Source organism: Sycon ciliatum, chromosome 10 (assembly GCF_964019385.1).
Source record: "Sycon ciliatum chromosome 10, ocSycCili1.1, whole genome shotgun sequence".
NCBI lineage: Eukaryota > Metazoa > Porifera > Calcarea > Leucosolenida > Sycettidae > Sycon > Sycon ciliatum.
The window spans coordinates 1,353,464-1,367,703 of NC_088652.1; the positions used below are offsets into that span (position 1 = coordinate 1,353,464).

General features: G+C 39.0%; 2 protein-coding genes across 2 annotated transcripts in view; both read right to left on the minus strand.

Annotated features, from left to right (window-relative positions):
* The window catches only part of LOC135825908 (fibrillin-1-like), a 289,285-nt gene that overhangs the window by 174,636 nt on the left and 100,409 nt on the right, over positions 1-14,240 (minus strand). The gene's annotated exons all lie outside the window — the stretch shown is intronic.
* Positions 11,075-14,240, minus strand: part of LOC135825909 (uncharacterized) — a 60,905-nt gene continuing 57,739 nt past the window's right edge. The window contains exon 16 of the mRNA XM_065338545.1: positions 11,075-11,425. Coding sequence (XP_065194617.1) covers positions 11,396-11,425 — 30 coding nt within the window. The 3' untranslated portion in view covers positions 11,075-11,395. The remainder of the gene's footprint in view (positions 11,426-14,240) is intronic.

Below are 14,240 nucleotides of genomic sequence, written 5' to 3' on the forward strand. Positions count from 1 at the left end.
TCAACTAAGATGTACTATTCAGCCTGAACGTTTCAACTAAGATGTACTATTCAGCCTGAATGTTTCAACTAAGATGTACTATTCAGCCTGAACGTTTCAACTAAGATGTACTATTCAGCCTGAACGTTTCAACTAAGATGTACTATTCAGCCTGAACGTTTCAACTAAGATGTACTATTCAGCCTGAACGTTTCAACTAAGATGTACTATTCAGCCTGAACGTTTCAACTAAGATGTACTATTCAGCCTGAACGTTTCAACTAAGATGTACTATTCAGCCTGAACGTTTCAACTAAGATGTACTATTCAGCCTGAACGTTTCAACTAAGATGTACTATTCAGCCTGAACGTTTCAACTAAGATGTACTATTCAGCCTGAACGTTTCAACTAAGATGTACTATTCAGCCTGAACGTTTCAACTAAGATGTACTATTCAGCCTGAACGTTTCAACTAAGATGTACTATTCAGCCTGAATGTTTCAACTAAGATGTACTATTCAGCCTGAACGTTTCAACTAAGATGTACTATTCAGCCTGAACGTTTCAACTAAGATGTACTATTCAGCCTGAACGTTTCAACTAAGATGTACTATTCAGCCTGAACGTTTCAACTAAGATGTACTATTCAGCCTGAACGTTTCAACTAAGATGTACTATTCAGCCTGAACGTTTCAACTAAGATGTACTATTCAGCCTGAACGTTTCAACTAAGATGTACTATTCAGCCTGAACGTTTCAACTAAGATGTACTATTCAGCCTGAACGTTTCAACTAAGATGTACTATTCAGCCTGAATGTTTCAACTAAGATGTACTATTCAGCCTGAATGTTTCAACTAAGATGTACTATTCAGCCTGAATGTTTCAACTAAGATGTACTATTCAGCCTGAACGTTTCAACTAAGATGTACTATTCAGCCTGAACGTTTCAACTAAGATGTACTATTCAGCCTGAACGTTTCAACTAAGATGTACTATTCAGCCTGAACGTTTCAACTAAGATGTACTATTCAGCCTGAATGTTTCAACTAAGATGTACTATTCAGCCTGAATGTTTCAACTAAGATGTACTATTCAGCCTGAATGTTTCAACTAAGATGTACTATTCAGCCTGAACGTTTCAACTAAGATGTACTATTCAGCCTGAATGTTTCAACTAAGATGTACTATTCAGCCTGAATGTTTCAACTAAGATGTACTATTCAGCCTGAATGTTTCAACTAAGATGTACTATTCAGCCTGAATGTTTCAACTAAGATGTACTATTCAGCCTGAACGTTTCAACTAAGATGTACTATTCAGCCTGAACGTTTCAACTAAGATGTACTATTCAGCCTGAACGTTTCAACTAAGATGTACTATTCAGCCTGAATGTTTCAACTAAGATGTACTATTCAGCCTGAACGTTTCAACTAAGATGTACTATTCAGCCTGAATGTTTCAACTAAGATGTACTATTCAGCCTGAACGTTTCAACTAAGATGTACTATTCAGCCTGAACGTTTCAACTAAGATGTACTATTCAGCCTGAACGTTTCAACTAAGATGTACTATTCAGCCTGAATGTTTCAACTAAGATGTACTATTCAGCCTGAATGTTTCAACTAAGATGTACTATTCAGCCTGAATGTTTCAACTAAGATGTACTATTCAGCCTGAATGTTTCAACTAAGATGTACTATTCAGCCTGAATGTTTCAACTAAGATGTACTATTCAGCCTGAACGTTTCAACTAAGATGTACTATTCAGCCTGAACGTTTCAACTAAGATGTACTATTCAGCCTGAACGTTTCAACTAAGATGTACTATTCAGCCTGAATGTTTCAACTAAGATGTACTATTCAGCCTGAACGTTTCAACTAAGATGTACTATTCAGCCTGAATGTTTCAACTAAGATGTACTATTCAGCCTGAACGTTTCAACTAAGATGTACTATTCAGCCTGAACGTTTCAACTAAGATGTACTATTCAGCCTGAACGTTTCAACTAAGATGTACTATTCAGCCTGAATGTTTCAACTAAGATGTACTATTCAGCCTGAATGTTTCAACTAAGATGTACTACTATTCAGCCTGAACGTTTCAACTAAGATGTACTATTCAGCCTGAATGTTTCAACTAAGATGTACTATTCAGCCTGAATGTTTCAACTAAGATGTACTATTCAGCCTGAATGTTTCAACTAAGATGTACCATTCAGCCTGAATGTTTCAACTAAGATGTACTATTCAGCCTGAACGTTTCAACTAAGATGTACTATTCAGCCTGAACGTTTCAACTAAGATGTACTATTCAGCCTGAACGTTTCAACTAAGATGTACTATTCAGCCTGAATGTTTCAACTAAGATGTACTATTCAGCCTGAACGTTTCAACTAAGATGTACTATTCAGCCTGAATGTTTCAACTAAGATGTACTATTCAGCCTGAACGTTTCAACTAAGATGTACTATTCAGCCTGAACGTTTCAACTAAGATGTACTATTCAGCCTGAACGTTTCAACTAAGATGTACTATTCAGCCTGAATGTTTCAACTAAGATGTACTATTCAGCCTGAATGTTTCAACTAAGATGTACTATTCAGCCTGAATGTTTCAACTAAGATGTACTATTCAGCCTGAATGTTTCAACTAAGATGTACTATTCAGCCTGAATGTTTCAACTAAGATGTACTATTCAGCCTGAACGTTTCAACTAAGATGTACTATTCAGCCTGAACGTTTCAACTAAGATGTACTATTCAGCCTGAACGTTTCAACTAAGATGTACTATTCAGCCTGAATGTTTCAACTAAGAGGTACTATTCAGCCTGAACGTTTCAACTAAGATGTACTATTCAGCCTGAATGTTTCAACTAAGATGTACTATTCAGCCTGAACGTTTCAACTAAGATGTACTATTCAGCCTGAACGTTTCAACTAAGATGTACTATTCAGCCTGAACGTTTCAACTAAGATGTACTATTCAGCCTGAATGTTTCAACTAAGATGTACTATTCAGCCTGAATGTTTCAACTAAGATGTACTATTCAGCCTGAACGTTTCAACTAAGATGTACTATTCAGCCTGAACGTTTCAACTAAGATGTACTATTCAGCCTGAACGTTTCAACTAAGATGTACTATTCAGCCTGAACGTTTCAACTAAGATGTACTATTCAGCCTGAATGTCTCAACTAAGATGTACTATTCAGCCTGAATGTTTCAACTAAGATGTACTATTCAGCCTGAACGTTTCAACTAAGATGTACTATTCAGCCTGAACGTTTCAACTAAGATGTACTATTCAGCCTGAATGTTTCAACTAAGATGTACTATTCAGCCTGAATGTTTCAACTAAGATGTACTATTCAGCCTGAACGTTTCAACTAAGATGTACTATTTAGCCTGAATGTTTCAACTAAGATGTACTATTCAGCCTGAATGTTTCAACTAAGATGTACTATTCAGCCTGAACGTTTCAACTAAGATGTACTATTCAGCCTGAACGTTTCAACTAAGATGTACTATTCAGCCTGAACGTTTCAACTAAGATGTACTATTCAGCCTGAACGTTTCAACTAAGATGTACTATTCAGCCTGAACGTTTCAACTAAGATGTACTATTCAGCCTGAATGTTTCAACTAAGATGTACTATTCAGCCCGAACGTTTCAACTAAGATGTACTATTCAGCCTGAACGTTTCAACTAAGATGTACTATTCAGCCTGAATGTTTCAACTAAGATGTACTATTCAGCCTGAACGTTTCAACTAAGATGTACTATTCAGCCTGAATGTTTCAACTAAGATGTACTATTCAGCCTGAACGTTTCAACTAAGATGTACTATTCAGCCTGAACGTTTCAACTAAGATGTACTATTCAGCCTGAATGTTTCAACTAAGATGTACTATTCAGCCTGAACGTTTCAACTAAGATGTACTATTCAGCCTGAACGTTTCAACTAAGATGTACTATTCAGCCTGAACGTTTCAACTAAGATGTACTATTCAGCCTGAATGTTTCAACTAAGATGTACTATTCAGCCTGAATGTTTCAACTAAGATGTACTATTCAGCCTGAATGTTTCAACTAAGATGTACTATTCAGCCTGAATGTTTCAACTAAGATGTACTATTCAGCCTGAATGTTTCAACTAAGATGTACTATTCAGCCTGAACGTTTCAACTAAGATGTACTATTCAGCCTGAACGTTTCAACTAAGATGTACTATTCAGCCTGAACGTTTCAACTAAGATGTACTATTCAGCCTGAATGTTTCAACTAAGATGTACTATTCAGCCTGAACGTTTCAACTAAGATGTACTATTCAGCCTGAATGTTTCAACTAAGATGTACTATTCAGCCTGAACGTTTCAACTAAGATGTACTATTCAGCCTGAACGTTTCAACTAAGATGTACTATTCAGCCTGAACGTTTCAACTAAGATGTACTATTCAGCCTGAATGTTTCAACTAAGATGTACTATTCAGCCTGAATGTTTCAACTAAGATGTACTATTCAGCCTGAACGTTTCAACTAAGATGTACTATTCAGCCTGAACGTTTCAACTAAGATGTACTATTCAGCCTGAACGTTTCAACTAAGATGTACTATTCAGCCTGAACGTTTCAACTAAGATGTACTATTCAGCCTGAATGTTTCAACTAAGATGTACTATTCAGCCTGAATGTTTCAACTAAGATGTACTATTCAGCCTGAACGTTTCAACTAAGATGTACTATTCAGCCTGAACGTTTCAACTAAGATGTACTATTCAGCCTGAACGTTTCAACTAAGATGTACTATTCAGCCTGAACGTTTCAACTAAGATGTACTATTCAGCCTGAACGTTTCAACTAAGATGTACTATTCAGCCTGAATGTTTCAACTAAGATGTACTATTCAGCCCGAACGTTTCAACTAAGATGTACTATTCAGCCTGAACGTTTCAACTAAGATGTACTATTCAGCCTGAATGTTTCAACTAAGATGTACTATTCAGCCTGAACGTTTCAACTAAGATGTACTATTCAGCCTGAATGTTTCAACTAAGATGTACTATTCAGCCTGAATGTTTCAACTAAGATGTACTATTCAGCCCGAACGTTTCAACTAAGATGTACTATTCAGCCTGAACGTTTCAACTAAGATGTACTATTCAGCCTGAATGTTTCAACTAAGATGTACTATTCAGCCTGAACGTTTCAACTAAGATGTACTATTCAGCCTGAATGTTTCAACTAAGATGTACTATTCAGCCTGAACGTTTCAACTAAGATGTACTATTCAGCCTGAACGTTTCAACTAAGATGTACTATTCAGCCTGAATGTTTCAACTAAGATGTACTATTCAGCCTGAACGTTTCAACTAAGATGTACTATTCAGCCTGAACGTTTCAACTAAGATGTACTATTCAGCCTGAACGTTTCAACTAAGATGTACTATTCAGCCTGAATGTTTCAACTAAGATGTACTATTCAGCCTGAATGTTTCAACTAAGATGTACTATTCAGCCTGAATGTTTCAACTAAGATGTACTATTCAGCCTGAATGTTTCAACTAAGATGTACTATTCAGCCTGAATGTTTCAACTAAGATGTACTATTCAGCCTGAACGTTTCAACTAAGATGTACTATTCAGCCTGAACGTTTCAACTAAGATGTACTATTCAGCCTGAACGTTTCAACTAAGATGTACTATTCAGCCTGAATGTTTCAACTAAGATGTACTATTCAGCCTGAACGTTTCAACTAAGATGTACTATTCAGCCTGAATGTTTCAACTAAGATGTACTATTCAGCCTGAACGTTTCAACTAAGATGTACTATTCAGCCTGAATGTTTCAACTAAGATGTACTATTCAGCCTGAACGTTTCAACTAAGATGTACTATTCAGCCTGAACGTTTCAACTAAGATGTACTATTCAGCCTGAATGTTTCAACTAAGATGTACTATTCAGCCTGAACGTTTCAACTAAGATGTACTATTCAGCCTGAACGTTTCAACTAAGATGTACTATTCAGCCTGAACGTTTCAACTAAGATGTACTATTCAGCCTGAATGTTTCAACTAAGATGTACTATTCAGCCTGAATGTTTCAACTAAGATGTACTATTCAGCCTGAATGTTTCAACTAAGATGTACTATTCAGCCTGAATGTTTCAACTAAGATGTACTATTCAGCCTGAATGTTTCAACTAAGATGTACTATTCAGCCTGAACGTTTCAACTAAGATGTACTATTCAGCCTGAACGTTTCAACTAAGATGTACTATTCAGCCTGAACGTTTCAACTAAGATGTACTATTCAGCCTGAATGTTTCAACTAAGATGTACTATTCAGCCTGAACGTTTCAACTAAGATGTACTATTCAGCCTGAATGTTTCAACTAAGATGTACTATTCAGCCTGAACGTTTCAACTAAGATGTACTATTCAGCCTGAACGTTTCAACTAAGATGTACTATTCAGCCTGAACGTTTCAACTAAGATGTACTATTCAGCCTGAATGTTTCAACTAAGATGTACTATTCAGCCTGAATGTTTCAACTAAGATGTACTATTCAGCCTGAACGTTTCAACTAAGATGTACTATTCAGCCTGAACGTTTCAACTAAGATGTACTATTCAGCCTGAACGTTTCAACTAAGATGTACTATTCAGCCTGAACGTTTCAACTAAGATGTACTATTCAGCCTGAATGTTTCAACTAAGATGTACTATTCGGCCTGAATGTTTCAACTAAGATGTACTATTCAGCCTGAACGTTTCAACTAAGATGTACTATTCAGCCTGAACGTTTCAACTAAGATGTACTATTCAGCCTGAACGTTTCAACTAAGATGTACTATTCAGCCTGAACGTTTCAACTAAGATGTACTATTCAGCCTGAACGTTTCAACTAAGATGTACTATTCAGCCTGAATGTTTCAACTAAGATGTACTATTCAGCCCGAACGTTTCAACTAAGATGTACTATTCAGCCTGAACGTTTCAACTAAGATGTACTATTCAGCCTGAATGTTTCAACTAAGATGTACTATTCAGCCTGAACGTTTCAACTAAGATGTACTATTCAGCCTGAATGTTTCAACTAAGATGTACTATTCAGCCTGAACGTTTCAACTAAGATGTACTATTCAGCCTGAACGTTTCAACTAAGATGTACTATTCAGCCTGAATCATACGGTTTCAACTAAGATGTACTATTCAGCCTGAATGTTTCAACTAAGATGTACTATTCAGCCTGAACGTTTCAACTAAGATGTACTATTCAGCCTGAACGTTTCAACTAAGATGTACTATTCAGCCTGAATCATACGGTTTCAACTAAGATGTACTATTCAGCCTGAATGTTTCAACTAAGATGTACTATTCAGCCTGAACGTTTCAACTAAGATGTACTATTCAGCCTGAACGTTTCAACTAAGATGTACTATTCAGCCTGAATGTTTCAACTAAGATGTACTATTCAGCCTGAACGTTTCAACTAAGATGTACTATTCAGCCTGAATGTTTCAACTAAGATGTACTATTCAGCCTGAACGTTTCAACTAAGATGTACTATTCAGCCTGAATGTTTCAACTAAGATGTACTATTCAGCCTGAACGTTTCAACTAAGATGTACTATTCAGCCTGAACGTTTCAACTAAGATGTACTATTCAGCCTGAATGTTTCAACTAAGATGTACTATTCAGCCTGAATGTTTCAACTAAGATGTACTATTCAGCCTGAATGTTTCAACTAAGATGTACTATTCAGCCTGAACGTTTCAACTAAGATGTACTATTCAGCCTGAATGTTTCAACTAAGATGTACTATTCAGCCTGAATGTTTCAACTAAGATGTACTATTCAGCCTGAATGTTTCAACTAAGATGTACTATTCAGCCTGAACGTTTCAACTAAGATGTACTATTCAGCCTGAATGTTTCAACTAAGATGTACTATTCAGCCTGAATGTTTCAACTAAGATGTACTATTCAGCCTGAACGTTTCAACTAAGATGTACTATTCAGCCTGAACGTTTCAACTAAGATGTACTATTCAGCCTGAACGTTTCAACTAAGATGTACTATTCAGCCTGAACGTTTCAACTAAGATGTACTATTCAGCCTGAACGTTTCAACTAAGATGTACTATTCAGCCTGAATGTTTCAACTAAGATGTACTATTCAGCCTGAACGTTTCAACTAAGATGTACTATTCAGCCTGAACGTTTCAACTAAGATGTACTATTCAGCCTGAATGTTTCAACTAAGATGTACTATTCAGCCTGAATGTTTCAACTAAGATGTACTATTCAGCCTGAACGTTTCAACTAAGATGTACTATTCAGCCTGAACGTTTCAACTAAGATGTACTATTCAGCCTGAATCATACGGTTTCAACTAAGATGTACTATTCAGCCTGAATGTTTCAACTAAGATGTACTATTCAGCCTGAACGTTTCAACTAAGATGTACTATTCAGCCTGAACGTTTCAACTAAGATGTACTATTCAGCCTGAATGTTTCAACTAAGATGTACTATTCAGCCTGAACGTTTCAACTAAGATGTACTATTCAGCCTGAATGTTTCAACTAAGATGTACTATTCAGCCTGAACGTTTCAACTAAGATGTACTATTCAGCCTGAATGTTTCAACTAAGATGTACTATTCAGCCTGAACGTTTCAACTAAGATGTACTATTCAGCCTGAATGTTTCAACTAAGATGTACTATTCAGCCTGAACGTTTCAACTAAGATGTACTATTCAGCCTGAATGTTTCAACTAAGATGTACTATTCAGCCTGAACGTTTCAACTAAGATGTACTATTCAGCCTGAACGTTTCAACTAAGATGTACTATTCAGCCTGAATGTTTCAACTAAGATGTACTATTCAGCCTGAACGTTTCAACTAAGATGTACTATTCAGCCTGAACGTTTCAACTAAGATGTACTATTCAGCCTGAATGTTTCAACTAAGATGTACTATTCAGCCTGAATGTTTCAACTAAGATGTACTATTCAGCCTGAACGTTTCAACTAAGATGTACTATTCAGCCTGAACGTTTCAACTAAGATGTACTATTAAGCCTGAACGTTTCAACTAAGATGTACTATTCAGCCTGAACGTTTCAACTAAGATGTACTATTCAGCCTGAACGTTTCAACTAAGATGTACTATTCAGCCTGAATGTTTCAACTAAGATGTACTATTCAGCCTGAACGTTTCAACTAAGATGTACTATTCAGCCTGAATGTTTCAACTAAGATGTACTATTCAGCCTGAATGTTTCAACTAAGATGTACTATTCAGCCTGAATGTTTCAACTAAGATGTACTATTCAGCCTGAATGTTTCAACTAAGATGTACTATTCAGCCTGAACGTTTCAACTAAGATGTACTATTCAGCCTGAACGTTTCAACTAAGATGTACTATTCAGCCTGAACGTTTCAACTAAGATGTACTATTCAGCCTGAACGTTTCAACTAAGATGTACTATTCAGCCTGAATGTTTCAACTAAGATGTACTATTCAGCCTGAACGTTTCAACTAAGATGTACTATTCAGCCTGAATGTTTCAACTAAGATGTACTATTCAGCCTGAACGTTTCAACTAAGATGTACTATTCAGCCTGAACGTTTCAACTAAGATGTACTATTCAGCCTGAACGTTTCAACTAAGATGTACTATTCAGCCTGAATGTTTCAACTAAGATGTACTATTCAGCCTGAACGTTTCAACTAAGATGTACTATTCAGCCTGAACGTTTCAACTAAGATGTACTATTCAGCCTGAATGTTTCAACTAAGATGTACTATTCAGCCTGAACGTTTCAACTAAGATGTACTATTCAGCCTGAACGTTTCAACTAAGATGTACTATTCAGCCTGAACGTTTCAACTAAGATGTACTATTCAGCCTGAATGTTTCAACTAAGATGTACTATTCAGCCTGAATGTTTCAACTAAGATGTACTATTCAGCCTGAATGTTTCAACTAAGATGTACTATTCAGCCTGAACGTTTCAACTAAGATGTACTATTCAGCCTGAACGTTTCAACTAAGATGTACTATTCAGCCTGAATGTTTCAACTAAGATGTACTATTCAGCCTGAACGTTTCAACTAAGATGTACTATTCAGCCTGAACGTTTCAACTAAGATGTACTATTCAGCCTGAATGTTTCAACTAAGATGTACTATTCAGCCTGAACGTTTCAACTAAGATGTACTATTCAGCCTGAATGTTTCAACTAAGATGTACTATTCAGCCTGAATGTTTCAACTAAGATGTACTATTCAGCCTGAATGTTTCAACTAAGATGTACTATTCAGCCTGAATGTTTCAACTAAGATGTATTATTCAGCCTGAACGTTTCAACTAAGATGTACTATTCAGCCTGAATGTTTCAACTAAGATGTACTATTCAGCCTGAATGTTTCAACTAAGATGTACTATTCAGCCTGAACGTTTCAACTAAGATGTACTATTCAGCCTGAATGTTTCAACTAAGATGTACTATTCAGCCTGAATGTTTCAACTAAGATGTACTATTCAGCCTGAATGTTTCAACTAAGATGTACTATTCAGCCTGAATGTTTCAACTAAGATGTACTATTCAGCCTGAATGTTTCAACTAAGATGTACTATTCAGCCTGTGGCTCTCGGCGGAATATGCCGGCAGAACAATAATTGGTAGAATTTGGTACTGTTCTGGCATGTAGCATGCAGGGAGTCGTCAAATACAAAAGGTTTTTGACGGCTCTCTGGTTTCATGATTGTTTGGTATGTGGACAAAGAAGTGGAGCAGAATTCAAACAGGTGCCTGCAATAAGACGTGTGTATGGTTCTGCCACTTTCACTGTTTTCGGGCAGAACCTGCCAACGGAGGGCTACGGTTCAGCATCTGAGCGCACACCGGCCTCAAGCGACACGTCCCCCAATATTTTAATGTCCGAGTCGGCCCGGATGCTGTGATCCAGCCGCCGAGACAGATCAACGAAGCCTCCATCCGGGGTCCTGCCTCCCCCAACAGACGATCAGGTATTTGTTGCATTGTGTTTGGGGTGACAAATAGCCTATGCTCTTGGTATTGTAAACACTGAGGGTGTCATACTCCTGCAGATCCGACTAAACCAATAGAGTATTAATAAGCACATGTAGGTTAATAATGGTAAAGGAAAGATACAAAGGTCAAACAAAAATAGACGATGAGAAAGGGATGTACTATTAGAAGTAGAACAAATCACAGCAAATGATTTTACGAGAGCATGGCTGGGTGATACATTTAATCAGTTAGTCAATTCAGGTTACTATCAACACATTGAACAAACAAACTCAATGACACACCCAACGGCACACGGCTGTCCTCCTCTTGCAAACTCCTCACTTGCTGAACTAGCAGTAAATGGTCCTCAAGCCGTGGATGCTCTCCTCAAAACAAGCTGCAGAGAATCCATTGGCATTGAGCAGAACAGATCCACATGCAAGCAGACACAGAAACCCACGTATGCCACACACACACACACACACACACACACACACACACACACACACACACACACACACACACACACACACACACACACACACACACACACACACACACACACACACACACACACACACACACACACACACACAACACACACACACACACACACACACACACACCAATAAGTACAGTCAACTTCGCCTATAACGACACTCGGCGGGGCATCAAAAAAGTGTCGTTATTCGCGAAGTGTCGTTATACCCGAAGTCTCATTATTTATTACAGTTGGAAGGGACTTTGCTCTGGGCATGGAAATGCTGTCGTTATTCGCGAATTGTTGTTATACCTGCAGTCGTTATAAGCGAAGTTGACTGTACGCACATTCGTATGAAGACAGGTAGTTCTGAAAAATGAGGACTTAGACCTCAGAACAGGGTTTTAGGGCTATCTGTTTATGCCTAGGAAGAGACGAGGTAGACATAGACGAGCCTCACGAGGTTGACCGAGATGAGACGAGGTTGAAGACGAGACGAGACTGACGACGAGACGAATGCCGGGCAGTAGAGAACAAGGGTCGTGGGTTCCGAGCAATGGTCGTGCGCCAATGTTGAGTATGAATTAGAACAACTGACGACATCTTCTCCAGACATTACAATGGACAACGGGAACAAGTTATTGGGAGCGACATCTATTATAGACGATGAGACAAGAGACCAAGGCGAACGAAACGACTACATTGAAGAGTGAGAAAGAGATTATTTGAAGAGAGAGAGCTCGACTGAGAAACAACGCAATATAAAGGGCCTGGTAGCCATGTCAAACATGGGCGCGCAAGTAGCTACCCAGGCCAACGGAACGAAAGGTGAGTATGACGTAGTACAGGTGCATGCAGGCCGGCCAGCTTATGAAAGGTTGTAGGTAAGATTGTACGGGAGGAGGTTCCTAACACTAGGATAGAAGCGAGCGATATGGGCTGATGGTTGGCGGGGCTATCCTGGGGAGCAGAGGTAGATTTCAGGATCGGGGTTATATTTGCAGTTTTGAAGTGATTCGGAACTATTCCGGATGACAGGGAGGCATTAAATATTTCGGTCAGTGAGGGGGCGATGACTTCTTTCGATACTTTACTAAGAGTTCTACATAATTTCTTGACAAGACGGAGACGAACAGACAAGAAGACCGGACACGACGAGATAAACTGATAACTGAACAAAAAGACATTTATGGCAGCATATGAGCATGCGAGCAAGAAAACACAACGCATGACAATGACGTAACCGTTACTTGGATCATGTACAAACTATACATGCAACCAAACCAGTCCAACACGGGTCAAAGCAGAACGCAAAACGAACCAAAATAAACGAAAGGACCACAACAAAAACGAGCCATGAAAAGTCTTTCTACCGATACACAACAATCAGGACCTGGGGACTTGTGGATGTTGAGTTTGTCTATTAAGGCCTTGACTTCTACGATGGTTGGTTTGTAAGCAATCATATCATTGTTCGCCCGTGGACCAAGTGGCACGTCATAGGAGACATCAGGGTCTGTCACGATACTATGGAAATATGCATTGAGTTCGTCGGGATCAAGGTTGACATGTTGGACTGGAGCGGAATGCTTGGTAATTATGTTCAGAGACTTCCAGAACTTCCGCGGTTCTCGTTCATACGTGTGGAATTTGGCCGTGAAGTATACATTCTTAAGGCGTCAAAATAGATTGTCGCATTTCGTGCGTAGTTTTTTTAATTTCGTTCCAAGGGAAATATTCTAAAAACCATCAGCCTTCCACTGTTTGTAGACTGCCTTGCGTTCCCGAGCTGCTGTCCGATACTTGGGGGTTAAAAATGGGTAGGTAGGCTTCCTCTTAGGCGTTCTTCGAGTCGTATTTACCACTGGAGCTACTGTATCTAGGGCGCATTGACCTTCCCCGTCCACTCAGCAACCATCGCGTCAACATCATAGGTAGTTAAGGTGTTAATGGAATTGAATTGGGGGGCAGAACAGAATAAATTTTCATCGAAATTTCTGAAGTTGCTACTAGCATTGTTCCGAGTTGTTGCATGGTCTGAGTTGGTGTCGATGGCTACGGGGAGGGAAGTCGTGATGAGGCAGCAGCCAGAGTGTTCGCATGCGTGGGTAGAAGCAGGCGCAACAGCTGTGATATTAGTCAGCATGCAATCGATCGATGAACTTGATCGGACGGTGACTCGTGTTGCATCTCCAACGACATTTGTGAAGTTGAAGGGCAGTAATATCTTGCGTTGAAGATGGTGGAACTGAAGTTTGGTCTGATCCAAGAAGTCGGTGTTCAAGTCCCCTACAGTCTTGTTCTGCATCATCTTGGTCAATAGTTTCGGCAAGCAGATCCCAATAGGTTACGGGTTGAGATGGGGGGGGGGGGGGGGGGGCGGTAAAGGCATCCAACGAGGATATTATCACGGCGGGCGATTTGGATCCTCACCCAAGATAATTCCAGGAGGGGGTTTGTACAGTTCGTTTCTACAGAAGCACTCACTGTGTTCCTCACGTATATGAATATGTTGTCCCTGCCCTTTTGGAGGGTATGTGCCCCTTTTGGCACGTGCGTGCGGACTGCGCAGGTTGCGCATGCGTGCATGCTTATCGTGCGCATCCTGGTTGTTTTGGGTGCCTTCTTCCTGAGACTCTCCTTGGAGCAACAATGATAATCTGTCCTCTGCGTGTGGCGTACGTGTATGAATAAGAGAGTAATCGGAAGGGCTATCGTGCGAGGGAATAAA